Source organism: Nothobranchius furzeri, chromosome 7 (assembly GCF_043380555.1).
Source record: "Nothobranchius furzeri strain GRZ-AD chromosome 7, NfurGRZ-RIMD1, whole genome shotgun sequence".
NCBI classification, from domain to species: domain Eukaryota; kingdom Metazoa; phylum Chordata; class Actinopteri; order Cyprinodontiformes; family Nothobranchiidae; genus Nothobranchius; species Nothobranchius furzeri.
In genome coordinates this window covers 57,192,762-57,219,032 of record NC_091747.1, presented here as the reverse complement: position 1 = coordinate 57,219,032, position 26,271 = coordinate 57,192,762, and the positions used below count along the sequence as shown (strand labels likewise).

General features: G+C 40.6%; 1 protein-coding gene across 7 annotated transcripts in view; it reads left to right on the top strand.

Annotated features, from left to right (window-relative positions):
- The window catches only part of ctnnd2a (catenin (cadherin-associated protein), delta 2a), a 379,177-nt gene that overhangs the window by 257,763 nt on the left and 95,143 nt on the right, over window positions 1–26,271 (top strand). For all 7 annotated transcript variants that reach the window (XM_054751079.2, XM_070553234.1, XM_070553237.1 and 4 more), the window contains 2 exons: window positions 4,594–4,807; window positions 22,359–22,545. In XM_054751079.2, the coding sequence (XP_054607054.2) occupies window positions 4,594–4,807; window positions 22,359–22,545 (401 nt within the window). The remainder of the gene's footprint in view (window positions 1–4,593; window positions 4,808–22,358; window positions 22,546–26,271) is intronic.

Below are 26,271 nucleotides of genomic sequence, written 5' to 3'. Positions count from 1 at the left end.
TAAACATTCCTCTTGTGTGTTTAATGCAGCTGGGATACTGAATGCATGCTATAGTAGTACATCTGCAGAGTGCATAATGTTGACATCGTCCTCAAGGCTGCAGAAAGTGACACGTCTTCGTACTTGTGCCTGCTTTAACTTGTACTGTGGAATAGACCCAAATAGTTTGGCACTGTGGCAAACTCTCCTGGTTTTTATCATGTAATATTGCTCCTTGCTAGAGCTGTGACATAAAGAGACATGCCTGATCCCTGTCTCATTAGATTTGGGTATTGTGATAGGCCTACCTGCTTCAAAACCACCAGTGAGTCGTGACCAATGGCTGCTCATACTCAGCCAGGCATTTTTTAATTATTATTTCTAATTATTATCGGTCACTGAGTTTTTCATGCAGACTAGACATGAAAATAGTCTCCTACACCTATCTCCTACATTAGCGTCTGATAGAAAATAGATGATGAAATGCTAGGATTTGAAATGCCAGACAGTGTGACATCACACTGTCACTTAACATTCTTGGACTCACCCATCTTGACTCATGATGGGCTCATGTAAGGCTATTGTTGGTTTAGCATCCAGAAAACAGCAAGCTAGTACAAGAAGCTAACTGTTAGCATTAGCGACTCCACCACACAGCAGAACCCCTTCAGGCTTCAGTTATTCATAAAATAACTATTATTAGTAGTAGTAGTAGTGGTAGCATTATTATTTATTAGATAAAACATCAACGTTGCAAAGTAAACAGTCTGTGGTAGAGTTGCATTGCTGTTATCCAATCAGAGGTGAGATGTCAAAATATCAGGAAGTAAGACTCCAAATCCTGCCGTCTGAAGCTCTCCTTTGATCTGGAAATCTTCTATAATCCTGAAACAGGCACTCAGAGTATGACTTAAAAAGCATTCGTTCCTACTAGAGACAACTGCAAATGTATTGATTAAACAAGTGAACAACACCTTCAACTAACTGGCAAAATGAACTATCTGCCTTGAGACAACTCTTGTTTTGATTTGACATTATATGAATAAAGGGAACTGAATAGAATCTGCACTAATATCGTTGATGGAAATTCCCATTTCTTCAAATGAATCGGTAAAAATGATGACTTGGTCATGAAATAAGTGCAACTGAGCAAAATAGTTATTGTTAAAAATAATAGAAAGTCAATATTCTGCATCATTTTGCCTGCATATTAAATTATAGTGGAGTCTAACTGGTGTTAAGTTTATTGTTTTTACAGTAAGTGTGTGGGCAGGAGCTTTGTGTATAAATCATATTTAAGAAACGTGTGTGTGTGTGTGTGTGTGTGTGTGTGTGTGTGTGTGTGTGTGTGTGTGTGTGTGTGTGTGTGTGTGTGCGTGCGCTAGCTGAGTAAATTTGCATGTTGCATCACTCCAAAGTTTAAATAAATCAGAAGGCATGAAGACTTTTATTTCCCTTGCTGTCTTTTTATGCCACACATAGTCGCCATAGACGTGTTCCAGCTAGTCACCTGGTGATAACAGCAGCCGTGTGTAGTGATTAACCCCCCACCTTCGTCGGCTGGACCAAACACATGCTGTTTTAAGCTCTTTGACTCCCCGAGGTTGATGAACACCCTGCAGTGGAGAACTGATGTAGGAAGGTTTGTAAAGCATCAGCAAAGGGAGAAGGCAACAAGTGCTGCACCATGGGTGGAAGTCACTATGTGTAGCACCATGGGGGACGACATTATGTGTAACACCAGCTTGCTCTTATTGTGCTTCCCACTGGGCTAATAGTTCTGACTCATCCTCAAAAAATCAGGACATAATCATAATTTTACTCTGATTAGATTGTTTTTTTTTTTCATTTTGGTTGTGTGTACTTCTCCATGTGTATTTACTAAGTAAACACAGCTTTACATGTGAACTGGCTATACTTTTATATAAAGATTAGGGCTGATTTACATAATTAGATGTTTAATTAACGAGAATGTTCACTGAGAAAAAAATGTTGAATGTTATTTTTGAAGAAAAATTAGTGATTTGGAGTTTTATTTTTTGACTGAATGTGGAAATAGTTCACCCCGTTTTCCTGGATTAGCCACTCGAAAGTAAATAGACGGGGAATTGCTCGGATCAGTAAAAGCCGCACAGATCTACGTCACAATGTAAATTACCATGCGTAGACTCACCCATCTTGGCTCATAATTGGGGAAGGCTGTTTTGATTTTTCTAACCAGGAGAGAGCAGAGCATGTCTCAGCTAGTAGAAGCTAACTATTAGCGTTAGCAACTTCACAACGTGGCAGAACTCCTTCAGGCTTGTGTTTTTTTTTTTGTGGAGATAAAACATCAACACTGCAGGGTGAGTGGAAGCAGAGGAAGAGTTGCATTGCTGTTAGCCAATCAGTAGCTCAGGTGGTAGAGCGGGTTGCCTCATGATCGGAGGGTCATGGGCTCGATTCCAGCTCCCACCAGGGGTATCCTGCTGTTGTGTCCTTGGGCAAGACACTTCACCCAACTTGCCTGTGTTAGTGGTGGTCAGAGGGGCCGACGGCGCCAAATGGCAGCCTCGCCTCTGTCAGACCTCCCCAGGGCGGCTGTGGCTGCATGTAGCTTACCATCACTAGCAGTGTGTGAATGTGAGTGATAGGTAATTAGATTATCCCATATTACCTTAAAGGACGACACACACAGAGAGAGAGAGAGAGAGAGAGAGAGAGAGAGAGAGAGAGAGAGAGAGAGAGAGAGAGAGAGAGAGAGAGAGAGAGAGAGAGAGAGAGAGAGAGAGAGAGAGAGAGAGAGAGAGAGAGAGAGAGAGAGAGAGAGAGAGAGAGAGAGAGAGAGAGAGAGAGAGAGAGAGAGAGAGAGAGAGAGAGAGAGAGAGAGAGAGAGAGAGAGAGAGAGAGAGAGAGAGAGAGAGAGAGAGAGAGAGAGAGAGAGAGAGAGATTATTTGTAATGTCCATGTGGGCGAATCAACATGCGAGAAGCTGGACTCAACCAACCAGCCCCCACTCTGCTCCAGCCTCAAAGCCTTCACCTCACCAGCTCTGCATACCCGCGGTCTCCATCAGGAGACCAGAATGTTAGGTAATATTTAATCTCCATAACCCTGGAACCTGAAATAAACACACATGACAACAAGGAAGACATTTTACCCTGAGTCCCCAAAATAAATGGAGAGTTAAAGCAGAGGAACCTCCTCCGAGGCTTCCCCACGTCACTCCCCTGTGCTCCCAGTTCGTCAGGGACTTTATTCACAAAGGATGGAGGAGAAGGAGGGCCTTCTCAGGTTACAGAGGTACAGAGGTTTCCTTGGAAATCTACAATCAACATCCTGGAAATCCACAATCAACATCCTTGACTGCAAACAAGCTTCTCTGCTCAACCTTTCATGAAGGGCAGCTTTTAGGCCTCAAAAAGGTACAATTATAAAAATACCCAACAGTGAGAGTGTGTGAAAGCGTCTTTGGGTGTCTAGAAAAGCGCTATATAAGTTCAATGCATTATTATTATTATTAAAGGAGATGTCTGAACATCATGAATATTAATGAGTAAGACTCAAAATCCAGTGGTTTTTCTGGCCCCCTCACCTCCGGCTAACCTCTATTTCCTGAAACACCAGAGCGCCTGAGCTTTTTTTCCACAGAGGGACTCACAAGGCATTTATTTAAACTAGTGACCACAGCTAATGTATGTAAAACAAGTGAATGAGAGCTTTAAAGCCCACTCTGTTGACCACTCTGTTCTCTGGTAACATCGGTCGCTCATCTGGACAAACTCAGACTCCACTATCTTGGACTGCAGCTGGGACTTTTGATCCTCTTTCTGCTCTGCAGCCCCATTTACTTTGACGTGGCAGTGAACAAACCAGTTCTTCGCCTGCTGCAGGTTCTGCTTGGATTGGCTTTCCCAGTGGACTTCAGTCAATGGCTGCAGTCATTGACTGTGGAGCTTAAGTCCATCTGCAGGATAAGATTTCCAAGAGAGGAAACAGAGTAACACAAGGACAATTTAAAAATTAGACTAATGAGTCTGCAGATCTGAATATATCTCCCAGTATGAGCTCGGGCTATGTGCGGGAATTATATTGTCCAGTCATGGTGCGTCAGCATTTTAGCTTAGTATGTGTAAAATAAATGTAAATATTGGGAAAGAAACTGTGCAGCTTTTCAACAGTGGTATAGTATAAACTGGGTAAGATATTTTAGTGAAAAAATGATTTTTTTTACATCAATGAGCAAAAAATACATAATCTAAAACAGATCACTAGATTCAAACTACTTTCCCTTCCCTCATCAGTGTAATTAAGAGTCATTTTTGTGAAAGCACGGCCGTTAGCTGTGTCATGGTATGTTTAATTATCCCACATTGGGCTGTTAATCTGATTGGCGGGAGTGGGAGACACTGGAGGCTGCACACACACACACACACACACACACACACACACACACACACACACACACACACACACACACACACACACAACCTGTTCTGGCAACGTAAAATTGCATTGATTTTAATACCTGTTTCAGTTTCAGTTCATTGTAAGACTACAAATGCAGTGCAAACTTACTTTTATGTATTTTGACTATTTAAAAATGTAAATTGGATCATTTTCTTTGATGCTCAGATCCGTAGACAAGGAGGTATCCAGCTGCTGGTGGACCTGCTGGACCACAGGATGAGTGAGGTTCACCGCAGCGCCTGTGGAGCTCTGAGGAATCTGGTGTACGGCAAGGCCAACGACGAAAACAAAGTCACGCTAAAGAACTGTGGAGGGATTCCTGCCTTAGTCCGTCTCCTGAGGAAGACTGGAGATGTGGAAATCAGAGAGCTTGTCACAGGTATCGTCCATTTTTAATCTCAAGCATAGCTGTGTATGTGATTCTGATCCCTAACGACATGCTGACATGTTCATATGAGCCTTTGGATATACAGCAGACCCAGCAATGTTATTCATCCTGGTTCCAACAAGTTTCCTGAATAAACCCTAACACCCAACCCTAACACATCTGATTTGTTGGATTTAGTGATGAACCGTTCCTCTGGAAAGTAATGAAGGTTGAGGGGACAATTCAGCAGTTAGATTAAGGTGTTAAAAAGACAAACGCACAGTGAAGAGATACGTTTTGCTTTTGGTTCTACTAAACAGACACTAGGGGGTGCTAAAAGCATGCCTAAACTGCCAAGTGTGCCTTTAAGGCCAGGCATACACACAGCAGTTTTTTTCTTTGTAAAACAATATCTTTTTCTTGCCAATCCTGGAAAGAAAAGCTTTTAAAAGCAAATAATTAAATTAATTAATTAATTAATTAATTAAATCCAGTTCATGTGAATCACATTCAGAGGCATGCAAAGCCTGTAGGTGGCAGTGGTTCCCCAAATTATTGAAATCTGCTGAAAAGTAGTCACTGGACTTGGAATAACTAGGTGGCGGCCAATAATCATGCTTAACTTCATCCTCCGTCTGAGAGCAGCAAATTAATGTAAACACAGATCGCACGTGTGATGTCGGAGTGTGTTTGTCTTGGGCAGTGACATTTCAAAGCTTATTTATTTTTGTTATTTACATCCACAAGCAAATGCTGACAAGGACTAGGACTAGATTACCCAGGATTCATGTTGGTGAGGTTGAGTTGTGAAGTAAATTAGCTTGGTGCTGTGTCCACAACTAGGGGGCAGCCTAGGATAGGAAGGAAGGAAGTGAGTTGGAGAGCGAGAGAGAGAGAGAGAGAGAGAGAGAGAGAGAGAGAGAGAGAGAGAGAGAGAGAGAGAAGAGCTTGGGGGATTTGAGATGGATGCCTGATACTGCTACACGTGACACAGATTTGAATGAAGCGTGGAAAAGGAATTCTTTCCTATTTGTGATACTTTTTAAAACAACTGCCGACCATAACAATTGTTGCAGTTCATAAAATACATGAAGCATCCACAGCAAGAGCTAATAAACAATCCTCAGAAACGTTGACTATTCTCTCAAAGAAAATCAAGGTTAACCACTTTAGAAGCCAAACCATTTCACATTCCAGATAAAATTGTATTATTCCTTCATGTTTGCAGCAAACTCGTGAGGTATAATTTGCATTAAGAACCTTAAGAAGCTAGTTGCTTTTTGCTGTAAGAATGTTTTCTTGTTGCCGCTTGTGCTGTTGCAAGTCAATTCAATTCAGATCAATTCAAAGATACTTTATCAATCCGAGAGGGAAATTAGAGTTTCAGTACACACATTTCTGAGATCAGACATACATAGGCAAAGACACATGACAAGAATTGGTGACTGTGGTCATTCGCAACCCGAGTCGCGCTACCTTAATAGAGATCAGAGGGGTTACATGAGGATTGGGTCAGGTGGAGGAAAAAAGGCACTTCAGAGTTACCCTCCACAGGGAGGGCAGCTTTGCTATGCAAAAAACACCTCAGACAGAATTCAATTCAATTCAATTCAAGTTTATTTATATAGCGCCAAATCACGACAAGAGTCGTCTCAAGGCACTTCACATAATAAACATTCCAATTCACAGTTCATTAAGTCAATCAGAAATAGTGTTTCCTATATAAGGAACCCAGCAAATTGCATCAAGTCACTGACTAGTGTCAGTGACTATACAGCAATCCTCATACTAAGCAAGCATGCAGCGACAGTGGAGAGGAAAACTCCCTTTTAACAGGAAGAAACCTCCAGAGAATCCTGGCTCAGTATAAGCAGCCATCCTCCACCACTCACTGGGGATCGAGAAGACAGAGCAGGCAGACAAAGACACACACACACACACACACACACAGAAATGCAACAGACTTCTGACATAACACAACATAAGTGTCCACTAGGTGGGGAGGTTGGGTTTGGGACTCTCCACACGTCAGTGATTGCAGCCACGATAAGCAGCGCTCGTCACCTCAGTCTGGACAGGGGTGGGAGGTCGTTGGGTTTAGAGGGCACAGTGACTCCTGGAACGATTCAGCGGCCTTCACAGCTCGCAGTCCCACCCAGGCTGGGATAGGTAGACAGAGTTGCCATGGCAACGACAGCATTCCACATTTCTTCAGGGGGGTATTCGTTTCAGCCTCACAGGCTCAAGGGCACCAGTTTCAGATAAGAAATTGTATTGGGGCTAGACAGAGATGATTTCCTCTCTGCCTTAAAGTTCTGCTGGCATTAATAATTAATTTACTTACTTTTATAGTCGATAACTTTCATACAGTGAAAGTTTTGTTTTTTGTGATCATTATTTGCTTCTTTTTATTTTAGAATGAATTTAGCTCAAGACATCGGACTGTCTAGCTCAAATTCATGTATACCAGCAAATGCACTGTTTGACATTTCCCGACCAATCTTCTTTTAACCTGGAGGGCATGAAAAGTGTGTTATTCACTGCAGTCTTAATACGCACAAACTGTGCAAACAAGTGCACACGCCCACACACAAGTAACGAAAACATGCAAACATGAAGATAATCTCATGCAAACATTGTTACAGTGCAGGCAAAAGTTGTATGGAGTACATTTAAACACCCACGGAGACAACCACACACTCTCTTACAGCTGGTAGGTTTAAAACTTCAATAAACTGCTATGATGTAAATAAAGGTGATGAACTGTGTAGTGTCTGAGCAGAAATCCCTGCAAGCAACTCTCCCTGCCAAGAACGTGACTGGAATTAAAAGTACCAAGCACCTTTTGTTGTCTAATTTTTACCTTCTTTTGTTGTTTCACACCCCCGGTGGCTTTATTCTTGTGGCTCAGCACATTGCATCACACTCAGCCGGCCTGGGTTTCTGCACATGCATCACTGTTGTTTCCCTTATTTGCTTTTTGTTACTCTACACCAGGTCAGTCTTTTGATAACAAAGACAAATGGACATTTGTCCAGATTAACAAGCACATTCATTCACTCATATTCAAAGATGATGATATAGACAAGAGGACCCATAAAAGACCTGCTCACGTTTGTGTGTAATACAGAGATAAAGGCCACAGGCGCGTCAATTTGGCCTCCAACCCCAGTGATTCCTCAGATACACACACCTACACTCAAACATGTGCTTAAGGTCCTGGCAGAGGTAAAGGTGGACTTTGTGGGCGAAGTATTTAATTTTGGTTTTAGAACGACACGGGAGGAAAAATGTGAACAACCCAAAAAATAACATTAAAGATGAAAAAAGAGGAGCCTTAGTATTTTCTAGATATAAGTACAACAGTTAGGATCATAAATATTTGGACACAAAGGTTTTAAATTTTTATGTTCCGTAAATCACCAGAAACTGTAAATTTTTAAATTACAAGATTCAGAAGGAATGGACATGTTAATGTGGCTGCAGATAAAATGTTTAAAGGGGTGGAACATCTGATTATAATCAGTCACTCTGAGTTTTTCATGCAGGCTGAAAATGAAAATAGTCTCTTACACCTTTCTCTTGCATTAGCTTTTGATAGAAAATAGACGATGAAACTCTAGGATTAGAAAAGTCTGACAGATCTATGTCACACTGTCACATAGCATTCATGGACTCACCCATCTTGATTCACAACGGGAAAGGCTGTCGTCGTTTTAGCGTCCAGGAAACAGCAGAAAATGTCTCAGCTAGTTGAAGCTAACTGTTAGCATTAGCATCACCACCACATGGCAGAAGCTCCTCCTAGCTTGTGTTATATGTGGAGATAAAACATCAGTGTCGCAGAGCAAATGGAGTCAGTGGTCGAGTCATGTTGCTGTTATCCAATCAGAGGCAAGATGTCCAAATATCAAGTATCGTCGTGTCCTTGGGCAAGACACTTAACCCACCTTGTCCGCTGGAGGTGGTTGGAGGGACCGATGGCGCCTGTGCTCGGCAGCTTCGCCTCTGTTGGTGCACCCAAGGGCAGCTGTGGCTACATCGTAGCTCATCACCACCAGCGTGTGAATGTGTGTGTGAACGGCTCGAATGTCTGATTGTGTTATGAAGCGACTTGGGGGGTTGTAGAACCCTAAGAAGGCGCTATACAAATACAGGACATTTAACATTAAGACTCCAAATCCTGGGCTGTCCCCCCCGAGTACGACCTGCAAGGCATTCATTCCCACCAGAGACATGTGCAAATGTATTGATTGAATGAGTGTCCAACACCTTTAAGTATAATACTTCAGCCTGATTCACACTGAGTGTTTCGGCTGTCATGGTCAAACCTTTCATCGTGAACAGAATTGTGACAAAAAAATCTGAAAGTGAGCGTGATTTGCAGGTCCGTGGCCGTCCAGTGTGACCACTGACAGCATATATTTCACGACCAAATCTATGGAACAGTGATCCACCCTTTAGTAATTGTAACTTTCGTTTTGTAACTCGTATTGTGAGATGTGTGTTGTGAAACTTGTGCAACTAGTTTAAAAACGTCTACAAAACAAAAGGTAGCACAAAACATACACCTCAATATTAATCCCCAAATGGACCAATGTAAGACGATGCAAAGGTAAATGTAATCACTACACTCACACACACACGGCATGGTTATAAATTATTTACATGCGTTTGTATTCTGGTCTACACAAAGATTAATAAATGAAACCGATGTACTCCACGTCATACTACATGATATTTTATGCCTCGTTTTTGCTTCTGTTTTTAGTCAGCTCCCACAGACAGACACTGTGAAATGTGATCTCCCCGTCTCCCTTTTCCTGGCTCTTCCTGTCATCGCCCTTATCTGTCTGGCTCTCCCCTGCTGCAGGCGGTGTGATTCACTGTCATGTCTGCTTATTCTGCTTCTTACTATTGAACTCCACGTTTTACATGCTTTCATGCCAGTAGTACAACATTTCAACGATTGCATTCATTTGCTTTATAGAACAACAGTTTCACTAATTAAATATGGTTTGTGTTTTAAATAGTTCTTTAATGATAAATAGAGAAAATGAGAATGATTGTTAATTCTCTTATGTCTGCTTTATAGTATTTTAAGTATTGGCATTTTTAATGCAACTGTAACTAGACATGTGCAATTGGCCGTGCAATGCTCACATTTTATTAGAGTCTATTTTAGTTGTAGGCACGGGATCAGACATGTAAATGTGTAAAAAAAAACACAGATCTTGGCAGAATCTTTGCTAAACATTGGATTAGAGTTCTGCAGCTAAGGAAAGTAAAAAAGTGTGAAAATGACTTCATGTTTTCAATTAAAGGCTTAGTAATCCTTAGATGAAGGCATATTGCTCACTGCTGTTCATGCCAGGTCAAATTAAAATGAGAAATTGGGATTTACAGTCAGTTTGTTTACTATTATGCTGTTGTTGTTGTTGATGTTGCTATTGTTGTTGCTGTTGGCCGCCATGAAGGGAATGACCCTGAAGGGCATTTTGCTGTGCTGGATAAGGATGATCATGTCAGTCATTTTAAACTGGGCTGATAAACATTTGAAAATGCATCCATCTCATTTGGTCATGAGATTCTTTGTTAGCAGACAGACAAGGTTGATTTCAATTGTTGATGTCAAGGGAAGATGTGGACAACGATGGCAGAGGAGTTACCTCTCAGGCTCAAATTAAGTTTCAGTAACAGGATGGACAACTAGGTCCTCCAGGGGTACGTCTGAATAAAAAAAAATGCTCATGACATGTGTATGTGGAGTGACCAGGTAGGCAGTTTTTAACTGGTTTTACCTGTCTTGTAACCGGAGGGTTGCAAGATTCAAGACACCTAACCCGCCTTGCCTGGTGGTGGGCCCGGTGGCGCCAGTATAAGGCAGCCTTGCTTTCATCAGTGTGCCCTGGGGCAGCTGTGGCTACATTGTAGCTCATCACCAACTGTGGTGGTGTGTGTGTGTGTGTGTGTGTGTGTGTGTGTGTGTGTGTGTGTGTGTGTGTGTGTGTGTGTGTGTGTGTGTGTGTGTGTGTGTGTGTGTGTGTGTGTGTGTGTGTGTGTGTGTGTGTGTGTGTGTGAGAGAAAGACTGGATGTGTTGTAAAGTGTCTTGGGGGGTTGTAGAACCCTAGAAGGCACCATTCAAACACAAGATATTTGCCATTCATCTATCCAATTGTGTCTGGCTTATCCGGTTGCTGGGGCAGTAGTGTAAGCAGTCCAGACTCCCATGTCCCAGCCACTTAGACCAGCTTCTCCAAGGGAATCCTTACGTGTTCCCAGGCCAGCCGAGAAAACACAGTCACTCCGGCGTGTCCTGGGTCTTCATTTAGGCCTTCTCTGGGGGAGGCATCCTAACCCGATGCTTGAGCCATCTCAGCTGGCTCCTCTTGACGTGGAGCAGCTAATCTACTGTGAGCTCCTCCCAGATATCAAGCTTCTCACCCTTTCCCTAAGGGAAAGTTCGTAAACATAAATCAGGGTTGGAACATCAATCGTTCCGTAAATCGAGAGCCCCACCTTCTGGCTCGGCTCTGAATTTACAACGACAGACCGGTACAAGTCTGTATGACTCTTGGCTCAGCTCCAATCTGCCTATCGGTCTCCCACTCCATTGTCCCCTCATTTGTGAAAAAGACCTCAAGATACTTAAACTCCTCTAGTTGATGCAGGACCTGAAGAAGGTATTCTACCCTTTTTCCACTCAAGCCTATGGTCTTGGTTTTGGAGGAGCTGATTGATGCACATTATAAGCAAATGTGCAGCACTCCAAGTATCTGTTGTGGATGACTCTCAGCTACCGCCGAATTAAAATTTAGCTCAGTTGAGTTACCGAGGCAGCCATCTTTAATCAGGATTACCATAAAAAATGTATTTTTTGCACATGATCCAATGATTTCTTTATAATCCATTCAGTGGTTAATGAGATGTTTTGGTAAGAGTTTAACCCTTTGATGCATAATGGTCACTACAGTGGACAGGTACTCAAAATTGTTATTTATTTGTTTTTGCTATTAAGCACAGCTGTTGAAGACTGTATTGCATTTGAGCCCCTCCATTTGGATTTCAGTAAGCCAAGCCAACATATTTCATGCTCAGAATGCACGCTGTCCACTGAGGTGGACATGTAATAAATTATTTGTAAATTATAAAATTTTACAAAATATATTTGTTGAAATTTGTTTCATTCACACCTAAAGATGAATGAAAAAAAATGTTAAAAAAATCATAGTTGAAGATTTCATAATTCATGCATCAAAGGGTTAATAATAATAACATAAAGTCAATGCTAGAACTACTGGCAGAGTCTTAAATTCTTTTAAAAAGTCAGTTTTCTACAGTTTGTGTCGGTAGACTACAATTGATGTTTTTTTTTTTTTTTGGACAAATCAATTCTTAAAATTGTTACAAAACGTATCCAAATATACGGGAGAACAGCGTGTATTTGCTTATGTCCAGTGTTGGAAGTAAAGAATGTTGAATTCATTGCTCTGCCAAGTTGTTTTTTTTTTACATGATATCTCAGTTTTCTGCTAAATTATTTGAAAGCAAACAACTGCAGGGACAGATGTACTCAGCAAAACTAATAGACATGGTTATTCCACTTAGCTGCTGGTCTTGCATAAGTGGTAGTACTTGTATGGAAACAAATAACCTCTCTTTTCTGCTCTGATGCCATTTCTCTGGGACTTATTTTTTCAGCTTAAACTGATTAAATGATGGAAGAAGTATATTTTTCCTTTGGTTGCTGGGGTGAAAACATTTCCCTGGAAAACATACTCTATTTTCCTTTTGGGCTCTGAGGTTTAAATTTAGACAAGCTTCATTGGCTTCCTGGGTCGAATGTGAGATAGACAGCATGAGGCCGAGGCTTCTGGGGCTGTCAGTCAAAGCCCGGTCGATGGTGAGGCTTTGAGTGTCAATAGGAGATGCTATCCTGACTCACCGGCTCACCTTGATGCAGTGGACCGTAGCTGCTGCTAGTGTGCTTCCTAATAGTTGCTCTGCTTAGAACTGCCTCGCTAAATAGTTATAATTCAAGCATTGTGCTCTCTAGCTAATGGAAGATCAGATTTATATTTGCTCGCACTAAAACATCTACACTGTCACTCACAAGTTTGGGATCACTTGGAAACACTCTGTATGGAAACACATAAGAAATTGTCTGGAAAGGAAATATGGTGAATTCTTCAATAACAAAAATGTTTCTCAGTGATTAAAGCCAGGTAGGATTTTATCTTTCTGTCATCCCAGATCCGCTCAGGGAACTGCGTCTGCCAATGATTTCACTGTACTGCAACTTCACTTGGAAAAACTACATCAAACTCCATTTTTTCAAGCAACATAGCGCTAAAATCATTGTCAGACTCTACCAACAAACAAAACCATTTCATTTTTCCTTGTATTTATATAATTACCACCCCTGGCTGTTTGTGTAAGTGTTGAATTATTCTGTATATTTGATTTGTTCTTATGCTGTGTACTTGCTATTTGTTCAATAGTTATTTAAACTAGCAGCACATTTAATAAGGATCCTCCAAAATGATTTTTTTTCCATTTGAGGAAAGGAATCTGAGATTATAAATAATTTTATTGATGTATGGTGGACAGTCTTGTATTATTTAGCGGAATAAATATCTGTTACAAAGGTGATGAAAGTCGATCATCGTTCCTACGAAGAAGAACTTCAATCTACGAGAACTACAACCCTGAGCAGATCTGGCTAACTTACCACAGTATGAGCTAACATACTGTAATTAGTCCAGACTAACTACAAACTTCTAAGTTAATGTACTAAAATAACTTCTATAGTTAGTTCGGACCCTCCAAAATCTTCTACGATAATGTGCTAGCGTAACATGTGTAATTTCTTCAGACCCATCAAAATGTTCTACGTCAGTGTATTAAAATATGTTCTATATTTTGTTGGGACCAACCTAAACCTTCTACGTTATTGTAGCCTATTAAAGTAACTTCTATAGTTTGATCGGACCAGTTCAAATCTTCTACGTTAAGCACTAACATAGCTTCTGTAAATCTTCTACATAAATGTGCTAACGCCCAGATGATCTGGTAGTGTAACGTAGTCGGCAGGTGCAGGTCCCCGAGGCGATCTGGCACCCCGAGCACACCTGGTACCTGCGCCACCTGTCATTTTTAAGGTGACCTGATGACCTTTTGCTCTGTCCTTCTTGGGTTTTCTCCAAAAAGATGGACTGGATTTCAGGAATAATTTGCCATTCCACACAGTCAACTAAAATAGTTCATGTAAGGAGCCTGGGCTGTCTGACTGCTAAGTGATCCCAAACGTTACAGCTGTGGTGTCTCTGCTGCAGTATTGCATGTGGTATCATTTATTTTAGCTGCTATCTGTTTGTTTGATACCACATTTGCAAAAACGAAAAAGAGAAAACCCACCAGGGGGAATTTTCTTTCTATTGTTTTAGACTGAGTGCAAACAAAGGGACAGCTCGTCAGATGATATTTTGCTTTGTGAAGACCGTTATTTTTATTTTTTTCTGTTTTTGTTTGGTCTTTTGCAGCACTCCAACGAGCTTTCGTCAGAATGGGAATAGAGACGGGAGTTTCAAAGTGAAGGAAACACAACTGCATGCAGTGTCTGTGCAGAAGTGACCAACATGTTTCTGCTGCTGTGAACAAATGCCAAGCACAAACCTGAGTTTACTCTTACTGACAGTCAATCACAAATACATCTTCAAGCAAAGCTGCTTTTAGGCACAAAAAATATGCTGTTGTGATGAGACGGTGCAAATATCACAGAGCTGCACTTTGATTGTGGGAATAAAACCTGCAGTCTTGGCCGTGACAGCTCAACCACAAAACTAGATTTCGCCTTGTGCTGACACTGTCTCTAATTTTCACCAAACTGAATAAACGTTTCTTTCTTCCTTCTTCTTCTTTTTTTTTTTTTTTGATCCGAGGGTTATGTCAGCAGCTGTTAACCTCACCAAAGCTGTTCTCCAAAAATGAGTTTTCTTTTTCGCTCATTCACAGAATTTGTGGTTCCATTGGCTGTTTAATTTGTCATCTCTGGCTTTACTCATCACCAGGCTCTGACCCGACGGCTAGGTAATTCACACTGAGCTGCAAAGGATGAAGGCTGTTTAATAAAACATCGCCACTTGAGACCTAACAGGGCTCACTCTCCCCTCACAAGTTACATTCTCATTTATTCATGAATTCATGCAATCATCTCCCCTTTTCCCGAAACCACCCAGCTCCTAGGAAACTGTCCTGGCATCTACTGAGGACTAGTCAGAGGAAGGGGAAGGAAGTGGTAAAGATGAAGGAAGAGACACTTTCACAGAGGTGCACAGACACATGATGTCATTGGAATTTGGTCACCAGACTTTTCTCCCTAAAGGAGACCCGGTTCAGCGGAGCTTTACAGATTTATGTTTCTGGAGCAGGCGAGTGTTGGTGGGCGTATGTCAGCGATAGAGTTCTGGATTACTGGCCAGTAGCAGACACGCCATCCTTGCACCAGAAAAACAGAGCAGCCTCTTCTTTTTGTCTCTTGTTTATGTGATGGGTCTGTGGTGCACAGGTGCATATGTTTGTCTGCTGAGGCATGCAGGTGAAGAAAGCAAGCCCGTTTTTTTTCAAACCAACAATCTGCTTCTTGTCGGCTCATCAAATTCGACACGTTTTAATGTGATCATGGTTTGATGCCGACAACAATCGGCTCTTGACTGCCTTATTCAACAGAAAACATGAAAAAAATGACAGATTATTAATGGAACATTTTGAATTTTCTGTATTGTTAAGAAAAGGGTGTAGGAGATTGAAGGAATGATTTGAAAGAATAGGCTGATGAGTGAATTAAAGGGCGAATCTCAGACGCCGATAAGGTTGCAGCGTTATCTCTCTGCCCTTCATGTCCCTTCGAGGTGTCTTTCTCCGACTCCCTCACATGTTGCTTTTCACTTTTAGCCTTTTTGTCGCTCACCTTCATTTTTAAAACTTCAAATTCTTTCACTCACAAATAATTAGTTTAAAATGTTTCCTTTTGTTGGATTAAAGCGGCAAACACATTTGTGCCTCTTTCTTCGAATTTGAAACATCTTTTTAATGATCTTTCGTTATGAACTTTTGCATCTAAAGTGTTTTTAGTCTTCCGATTCTGCTGGGTTCAGGTACGAACTCTGTGCGGGTCAAACCGGGAATTCCACTGAATTTTCATCAGCCACTCATGCTGTTTCCTTAAAGTTGTTGAGCTGTTTAAATGCAAACCTTCACCCAGGTCTGAGCGAGCGGGAGTAGATGTAGACACAGATTCCTTATTTTTATACATCCGTCTCCCCTTCATCCTGACTTATGTCCCAGGGCCTGTCAAAAGAAAATCATCCTCGCTTACTCGGTTGCCCGGGTAGCCTTATCTCCGTTGTGCAAAGATTGAAGCTGCTATGCTTTTGGACACAATAAACGCTGCAGAAATGTTCTCAGATTCTCCCACAGATCTGTGCACGTCAACTTTCGCAGCTAGATTTTCACACACACCACATTTAAGGATTGCCCTCACGACTTGTGCGACTAAACTCTGAGTTTGAGCAAGTGCCAGCTTGCATGCCGATCATCAAATCACAGTTTTACATTTAGCTTTAATTTGTTCTCAACGGTTTGATTGTTTTATTTTACTGTCAATGAGGATCTGTTTTAGGGCATTGCTTTGCAAGAATACAGCCATGCTGTTGCTCTTGCTGCTCTTTTTATGGTCCCTTTTTCTGATTTCAGACAAGAAAGTTTGAATTTTAGAGGAAGAGCATCGAAATAGTTGGTAACAATGAGATGCCAATGTGTGAGACCTGTTAGACATGGAGGGAACTTTAAAGCAACACTAAATAGTTTTAACGCTTTAGCACCCCCTAGTGTCCATTATGGGTTCACTGTGATTATACTGAAAATGAAACTTATCTCCTCGCTGTGAGCTCATCTTTTAACACTTTAATCTAACAGCTGAAATGTCGCCTCAGCGTTTTTTACTGTCTAGAGGAGCGATTCATCACTAAATCAAGCAAATCGGCTGTGTTCAAGATCCAAAACATGTAGGAAACGTGCTGGAAGCAAACTGCAGCGCCAAGCATTTCAGCAGGTGGCAGAAAGTCTGTCACTCCCAAGTTGCAAGTGTGATGTTCGGGCCACAGAGGGCAGTGGGGGGTCTGGGGGATGTGTCATTAACCCTGTAAAGGACCATTTTAGCACATACCAGATCAAGAACGTGATTTAAAATATAAAAAATTTGTATAGTATGGCTTTAAGCTGTTGTTTTCAAACTGGTTTCAGTGGTTCTTGAGCCAGAAACGTCACATTGGCTGCCTTCTTCTGGCCAGAAAAGGCACTAAACAACTTTTGCGTTTCAGATACGTGCAAGGGGTTGTTTGCAGCAGTTGTAATTATGCTTTAAACCAGTAGGGGGAGAAGCAAGAAACTTGGAAGAAAAAAAAGTGGAGAATTAAAGGATGCTCCAGCAGGTGTCTCCTTCTTGGGCTCATTTGAGGTTCTTGGTGGGTTTGTCTTGTACAATTCTCGACCCCTTTTCCTCACCCTCAGTCCTTTTAGATGGGATTATTGTAGAGACTGGCATTGCTGCAGAAGTGTGTGGCATCACATCTGTAACGGGGTTTGGCATTGAAGATCTGGCTGCTCATCAGCACCCGAACTCTGAAGCAGTTTTTCAGTAAAGTGGGGTTTAATTCATTTGAATTACCATCAAAGTCTCTACTGACCCGTTTTACCTCACCCAGTGATTTGGGATAATTGGACCTTTTGAATGACACATTTGCTTGACATGCATTGAGGAAAGTCATTTGAGTTTAGTGCTCAGCTTTTATTGTTTCTCTGTTATATGCTGTTAGTCTCTGTTGGCGCCTTAACACAGGGGAGGTCAGAAATCCACTAACAGAAGAGCCTCCGTGAAGCGTTTCTTACGGCCTGCTTTTCAGACAAGAGGGTTTATAATTCTGTATTTCATTTAGCTTCAGTCTCACAAGCTCCAAGCAATTACTGACTGAACGGGACGTCTTTCAGACCACTGAGAGCCTTTATGGAAACATGGCATCGCTGTGCTCTGTTGTGTATAGAGTGCAGCTTCTTACGAGCTGTGCCCATCTGTTTTTCTGCCATATTCAAACACAGATGTCACAGTGACCCACCAACATCTGGACTCTGTCTCCAAATACATTAGAAATGGTAACCTTTAGTCCTGCTGTGTCGTTTTTAAATAAGGCATGTTAAATAAACACGTTCTGGCCGCTTTATTAGGTATACCTTGCTTGTACATTTGCCTGCTCATAATTCCTTTTGGCACTTGTTTAAATAGCGAGTTCACTTACAAATAGGGATGGGTACCTTTGACATTTGAATTGATCCGGTTCTAATTCCCGGTACCTACGAATCAATACCGGTACTTAATGGTACCAATTTTCGATACTTTTGAGTGTTTATTAGTTTAATTCTCTTTTATAATTAAATATATTTTTTCTCAATATGTAACAATATTTGATAGATATCACAATAAATAACATTCAACTGTTTGTATTTTAACATCGTCCTTGTAGTTTTATAAGCTGATAATTAAACTGAAGCAAACATCTTTACTGTGAACTAAATTTACTGTGTATCTTCATTCCTTTTGCCGTCTTTTTTCATTTGATTTTTCCTACTGGGAAGTTAGAATTTCCGAGGAGAAAGTGAACGCACCATTAGCTGATAACAACGGTGGCAATGGAAGCTAAGATATCAAGCTAACGTTATCTTAAACAGTTTATTTAACTGCTGGAGCAGATTAAAACGATGATGCCTCACACTTAGATCGATGTCAATGGTTTCATCTTCACCCAATCACCCGTCACATTTAGTAAAGTGAAGCCAAACTTTAGAGCGCGTTCATGTTCTATTCGGAAATTCGGAGTTCCGAGGAGAAAGCGAACGCACCATTAGGGAAACGGAAGCTAACATATCAAGGTAACGTTATCTTAAACATTTTGTTTACCTACCGGAGCAGATTAAGACGAGGATGTCTCACTTAGATCGTTGTCTGTTGCTGGTTTCATCATCACCCAGTTACCCATCATTGGACCCAAGCTTTAGCGTTTGTTCTTTCTACCATGCTGCTCTGTTTACAACTCGCTCGCAGGGACCGACGACATAACGCTCTTGCGCATGCGCAGCTGTCTTGGCAAGTTCTCATTATGAAGGACGGGTACCGAAACGAGGCATCGTTTGAAACGACGTGAATCGGTGCTCGGTCGGTCCTATGGAATTCGGTCTGTACCTAAAGTACCAAATTCGGTACCCATCCCTACTTACAAACCATTTTTTACCTGTTCGTTTTGAAATACGATCCAACTCTCTGAGTCGCACATGGAAGCTACACTTGAAAATAGTCTACTACCCCTATTTCCTACTTTAGCGGCTGAGAATAAAGAGCCAGTGAAAGAAACAATTCAGAAAAATAATATAAAGATCTAGGTCACACTGTAAATTAGCATTCAAGGACTTGAGATAGGGAAGGCTGATTTTTACAGCCTGGCGAGAGCAGAGTGTGTCTCAGCTAGTAGAAGCTAACTGTTAGCATTAGCAACTCCACAACACGGCAGAACTAAGGCTTGAGTTATTTTTAGGATAAAACATCACGATGCAGAGCGAATGGAGGCAGTGGAAGAGTCACCCTGCTGCCAGCGAGATGTCTAAAGCATGATGACTCTCAGTTCTGCCGTTTTCTGCTCCTCTCTCCTCCGGCTAACATTTACTTCCTGAAACAACGCCAGAGCGTTTTTTCCACATAGAATGACTCACAAGGCATTTGTTTATACTAGAGACCATAACTGATGTATTTTGAAAATGAGATCTAAGATGATGGAATAATTTATCACAGATTTGGGTCTATATGACATGGTAACATCAAACAGTTAGATCTATGATGAAAGTCACCCGTTCCACAACATCCCAAAGGTTCTGGACTGGACTAAGATGTGGTGGCTGTTGGAGTCCAGTGGACTGATGGTTGTGTTCTAGAAACCAGTTAGAGATGAGCTCAGCTTTGTGACATGGTGCATTATCCTGCCTGAGGAAGCTATCAGAAGATGGGTCCACTAAGGTCTAAAGAGATGGACATGGTCAGCAACAATGCTTACGTAGGCTAAGTTGGTATGAAGGGTCTAAAAGGAGCAAAGAAAAAAACATATTTTACCAACAGAAAATTACAGATGAATTAATGACTCATCAGACCATGCAACAATTTTGTTTGAAACTTATTTTGTAGCTCAGTTTTACTTCATCAGTTTGTCCTCACCATAACTAGATGTCTGCAGACGTGTAACCATATGACTGGCTGATTATTTACGTGTACTCGTTCATCTCCCTTCTACTGTAAATATTATTACTGTAGACTAATTATTTCTTCTTTTTCACTTTGAGTTGTTGCCGTCTCCCTTGTCAACACTGACCTTTTAAGGAAAATCTATTAATATGCAATCATGCTAATGAAGCTTGTGTGTGTAAAGTGAGGATGTATGTGAGTGTGTCACAGATGACGGATAAGGCAGCTGCTGTTACTGGCTTGAGAGAGGGCATCTGTTCCACCATCTGACAGCCAGAGAAAGAAAAATATGTGTTATAGAGTGCAGCCATGACTATACCCTTACTGTTGTCATTAGATTGTTCAGTAATGTGCATAAATGTATGTGAACACGTGGTGTTATTCAGCATGTGTGAGCTAGAAACCTGCAGATCTTCTGCAAAGGCAACATAAAGGCTTAACATGAAAATTGTTTTCTGCTCTTAACCCTAATCCCTAACCCTAACTCTAATCCTATTTCCTTCATTAGCCGCCAAAAGAAAGTAGATGGGGAAAGGATAGGGTCGGAAAAACATCACACATGTAAATTTGCATTCATGGACTCACCCACCTTGAATGGGCAAGGCTGGGTTAATTTAGCATCCAGGAGGGTGTGGCGCTTGGCTAGTAGAAGCTAACCGTTACCATTAGCAACTCCACAATATGGCAGAACTCCTTCAGGCTTGTTTTATTTGTGTATTTATTCATTCTTTATCTAACCAGAATGGTCTCATTGAGAGTAAAAACTTCTTTTTCATGGGAGTCCTGGCCAAGAGGCAGCAAAAGTTAGTTACAAAATATTTTAGTTACACTGACATGTTATGTACAAAATTACTGAAGGCAGTTACAACACAGGGAAGCCGTCTCAAGAGCTCTCAGTCTGGTTTTAAATGTATTCAAGGAGATGAGCTCGGTTAATTTCCAGTTTTCCTGCAGCCTGTAGCAGAAGGAGCAGCGAAAAGTCCTTTTTCTCAGTTTGGTGCTAGATAAGCAAGTAACAACTGATCGTTTGCACGTAGACCGTGAGAAGTTACACTTCTCTGTGAGATTAGGTTACGTATGTAGGAGATGAAACGTCAACGTCAAACGAAAACAGTGGAAGAGTTGTGTTGCTGTTAGCCAATCAGAGGCAAGATTTTTGAATTTCATGAATATTAATGAGTAAGACTCCAAATCCTGCTTTTTCTGCCCCCTTTTCTCCAGCTGAATCTTAATTCCTGAAACAGGAGCGTGTTTCTTTTTTCCACAGTGAACGACTCACAAGGCATTCCTTTTTACTAGAGACCACTGTAGATTTATTGAAAAAATGAGTAAAAAAAAGAGCTTTAGTGACTAAAAACACACAAAAGCACTGACAAGGTTGTCTTTTTTTCCCTTTAACAACGTTTTTACTCCTCCAGTGCCATGCTTTTTCTCATTGTTGGCTTTCTTTTAGTTACATGAAGAATTATTTTATGGCAAAAACCAAAAATAAAAAAAACTCCATGTCAGAGTTGCTCAAACAGTGTTTACGCAGAGGACCAAGGTAGAGCCAGAGCTGCAGAGAGACTTCTGACTGGCGTTACTCTGAGTGGACTGCACAGGAATAAATTATAATATATTAGATTTGTAGTTATTTCTCACTTTCACCTCTTGATTGGCCAGAATAACTGACTCTGCTGCTCTGTCTTGTGTGTCCTTGCGGTCAGGCTGCTATTTTTTCTGCTAATTGTTTTTCATTAGAGGATGAACCTGCGGCGTAAGAGTGGGTGAAAAATGTCATTTGCAGAGATCTCTCACTCACTGTGTCAAGGTTGACAGCTTCAGGCTACGCAGAGTTTACAGTCAGCACCAAAACTCGTTCAGTTAATAAATATTACTATATGTTGAATTCTTATAGTATAAAGGTCCAACGTATATTACTGATACATCAAATAGCTCATGAAAAGTGTAAAATGTTAGAATGCACTTTTTATTATTCAAAATAAGCGTATTTATAGTAGAAAAAATAAACATTATGCATATTATAACTCATTATAGTATTATTTTTGAAGCTATGTCACAAACACAGCAGTCAAGTGTTGTTAAATTACATTATTAATTCAATTTATATAGATTTTAGACAGAAATTTTAGAAACATTATTTTTTAGATGAAAATCCTAATGCAAGTTTAAAACAGGAATAAATTGGAGTAATGACAACAAATGGTTTATTTGTTGCGTAGGTGTGCTCTGGAACCTGTCGTCGTGTGATGCACTGAAAATGCCGATCATCCAGGACGCCCTGGCAGTTCTGACCAACAGTGTCATCATCCCCCACTCTAACTGGGACTCATCCCCCAGCCACCATAATGACCGCAAGCTCCACCTACATACCTCCCAGGTGCTGCGCAACGCTACAGGCTGTCTCAGGTAAAAAAAATAGATTTTTTTTAATGTTGTGAGAGAAGGCTGATTTGATGGGAGGAAACTGTTCTTTGCTATGTGATTTACCAGCAGCTGTCCGATTAAGTAGTTTTGAAGGATTTTCTAGTAGAATATGAAGCTGAGGACTTTCAAGAGTCAGATCATCCAAACTGTGGGTGCACAAAGCTTCCTGTTTCGACCACTTTTAAGATTAAACATCAAGAGTGTTTATTTACGAGCATATATAAGACTTTATTCAGTGTCTGCAGGAACATAATGTTGAACTTACTTTGACAATGTTTACTACTCAGACACACCTAATTCTAACTAATTCTATCAAATCCACTGTGTGTTCAAGCAGGGAAGCATCTAAAATCATCAAAAATCTGACATTTTCGATAAAAACAATAGTCCAATGTAGCTTACGGTTTAACGCTACGCTAATCACTTAGCTCCAATACACAAATAATGAATCCCTTTTCGTCCCCTCCCTCCTCTTCCACAGTTCGCTTGAAGTTTACAGTAGGTTCAGTTAGCATTTAAGTTAGGCTAGTGTGCTTTATCTTTATTATTATTGTTTTTCCCGTGTCCTGTCTGGCTGTGAAGCAAACAGAATTAATGTCTGAATGTTGGTGACAAGCCTTGCAGATTTACTCTCAGGTGGAGAGTCAAAGCTTCTGCTTTAATGTCACGCCTGATACTTAAAACTTTATTGTTATTGTTTTTTGGATGCTTTTTAATTCCGACCAGACACGGAGACAGAGGTGAAAGAGAAAGGAAAAGACAAAAGGAAGTAGGGGTTTCCACAAAAATAAACCTTCAATGATGAACAAGAGTCTGCTTCTAGACCTGCAGAAAGAGATAAACAATACACAACAATACAACAAGAGCAACCTGATGAGGAAATATAAAATCAACATTATTTTTCTGAACAATCATATGATAATAAATCACAGTGCATTAAGTGTCAACCACAGCCTTAAGACGTGTGTTGAACGTGCCCAAGTCCATACGAGCACCATGCGAGCACCTGTGTGTGTACGCGCGCTTGCATATGTAAGGCTTCTCTATAGGAGCGTACAATAGTGTGTGAGAGGCCACAGATCTGCCCCCCAAGGATGTGTAGAAGATGGAGAGAGCTCCAAGTCTCAGAGATCCAGGAGCTGCCCCAGAGCACAGGGACCCCAAGGAGACTGCGACCAGAAAAGCCCCCCACCCCCACCCCCACCCCCCGAGAGGCGCAGAGGTGTGCTTTATCAAGCAGTTGAAAACTCACCTGTTCAGGCTGGTTTTGATGTGACTTCCTGCTGATTATTCTATCTTCTCTTCATGCTGCTATGTCTACCAGCTCTCCCTTCTCTGCATTACCATTTCATTTTTGTCCTCCTTTCTCATTTTCCAAATTTTTTTTTCTACTTTTCCCTTTTTAGGATATTTTTTAAATCACCTATATCTATCTATCTATCTATCTATCTATCTATCTATCTATCTATCTATCTACACACACACACACACACACACACATATATATATATATATATATATATATATATATATATATATATGGAGAGAGAGAGAGAGAGAGAGAGAGAGAGAGAGAGAGAGAGAGAGAGAGAGATATGGATATATAGATATTTATATCTATCTATATACATAGATAGATAGATAGATAGATAGATAGATAGATAGATAGATAGATAGATAGATAGATAGATGTAAATCTCTCTCTCTCTACATATATATATATATATATATATATATATATATATATATATATATATATATATATATATATATATATATATATATATATAAACATTCATGGACATCTTCACTCATGGCGGGAAAGGCTTTTGTTGGTTTAGCCTTCAGAAATTTGCAGACAACATCCTGACAAGTAGCTAACCATTAGCATTAGCAACACCACCACAAAAACTACCCCAGGCTTGTGTTATGTGTGGAGATAAAATATATGCCTTGCAAGTCAGTGGCAGAGTCGCGTTGCTGTTATCCAAGCTAACCCAAGATGTCCAAATATCGGGAAATAAGACTTCAGGTTCTGCCATGTTGTGCCACGTTCTGCTGCAGCGAACTTGTCCGTGCTGATCTAAGTGCTTGTGGGCTTTTTGTGCCCTGAGTACGGCTTGCAAGGCATTCACTCCTACCAGAAACCACTGAAAATGTGTTCACTAAATGTTTTCCACACCTCAAAGACTTATAAAGATACTTTTACTATTAAGATTCTTAATTTTTAAGCAACAGCTCAACTTTCCCATTTTCCACATTTAGCTCAGTTTTCATGCAACCAGGAAGCATTCAAAGGTGTTAACACATATGGAATAATAAACTAGACAGACTTCTGCAAAACACCTGTATATTTTTTGTTTTTATTGCCAAGTTTTCTCTTTTTTTCTTCCTTCTCTTTTATTTATTTCTACTTTTTCCCACCATAAGTCACAAAATTGTTTATCGGATTTTGGTGCTTGCATGTGTGTGTGGGTACCTAAAGATGTGGGGGAAGATGGATGACGCTGTCACTGCACTGTTCAACGCTGTGAAGTTATAGAGAAAATTTTTAAAAGCTGGGAAAGCATCGGGCGAGCAAGAAGCAGAAGAAAAGAAGTAGAAGTTGCATTGAGAAGATGAAACAAACACAAATCCGATGGAAGTGTATCTGGGTTTTTTTCCACCTCGCTGTCTTTTCTAGGGGTTAAAGTGACACGAGACCACAATGTTCAGGTCTCTGTGCACCACGGCTCAATTTCAGACCTCTCACCTACCGTTATCTCTCCTGTTTGTGCTCGTGTTTGCTGTGTATTATGTGAGACATCCTGTAAATGTTCTGTTTCTTTGCACCTGTGTATTTGTAATTAGAAGTAATGCAAACCGTGTTTTTTGGAAAGCCGGAGCGTGCACACATGTCAGAACACTGATTTAGATTATTATAAAGGTGCTAAATCAAATCAGCTACCATGTGGGAGTGTTTGATAATGCAAAGGTGATGGTGTCAGTGCATCATCTGTTCCCTGCTTGTGTATAGTTTTATCTGGGGTTAGAATGTCTAAAATGTGGGCTGATTAGGGTACTTCAGATATTAATTAACCATTATTTCACCAGGTACGACCCCTGGTTTTAAAATATATTTTGCAAGAGGGCCAACATGGAAAGCTGTGAAGGTTTCAAAATGAAAAAAGCAAACAAATGATCTACGTTCCTCATAAAAACACAGATTAAACCTAAAAAGTACAAAAGTCAGCTAATACAATTACAATCTGACTGCACATCTCTTGCAACCATTAAAAACACTTTTATAGTCTAACAAGCAGTAATAGTGAACCAAACAAGGCAACACATTTTAATTAGCTCTGATATTTAGATTATTTATTGTTTATATATTATTTATACATTTGTTTGACCTAAAATAACAATCTATATTACATAGATACCATAATTTATAAACTATGTAAAACCATAGAAGCTAAAACTTTTGATAACATCCAAACCAGCTGGATGAATATTGTCTCCGTAACCAACCTGAATTAGAACATCGTTGCCTCTGCTGCAGCTTCATGAGAAATGTTCTTCGCTTGATTTAAACTTTCCAACCTCAGAAATAACCTCCAGTAATAACTTCCTGTCATCTAATATCTGTGACATTTACCTGCCTGGTCCATGTTGAGCAAAGTGCATAGTTTCAGGTGCAGACACTCATGGTGAGGCTGCTTGTGTGAA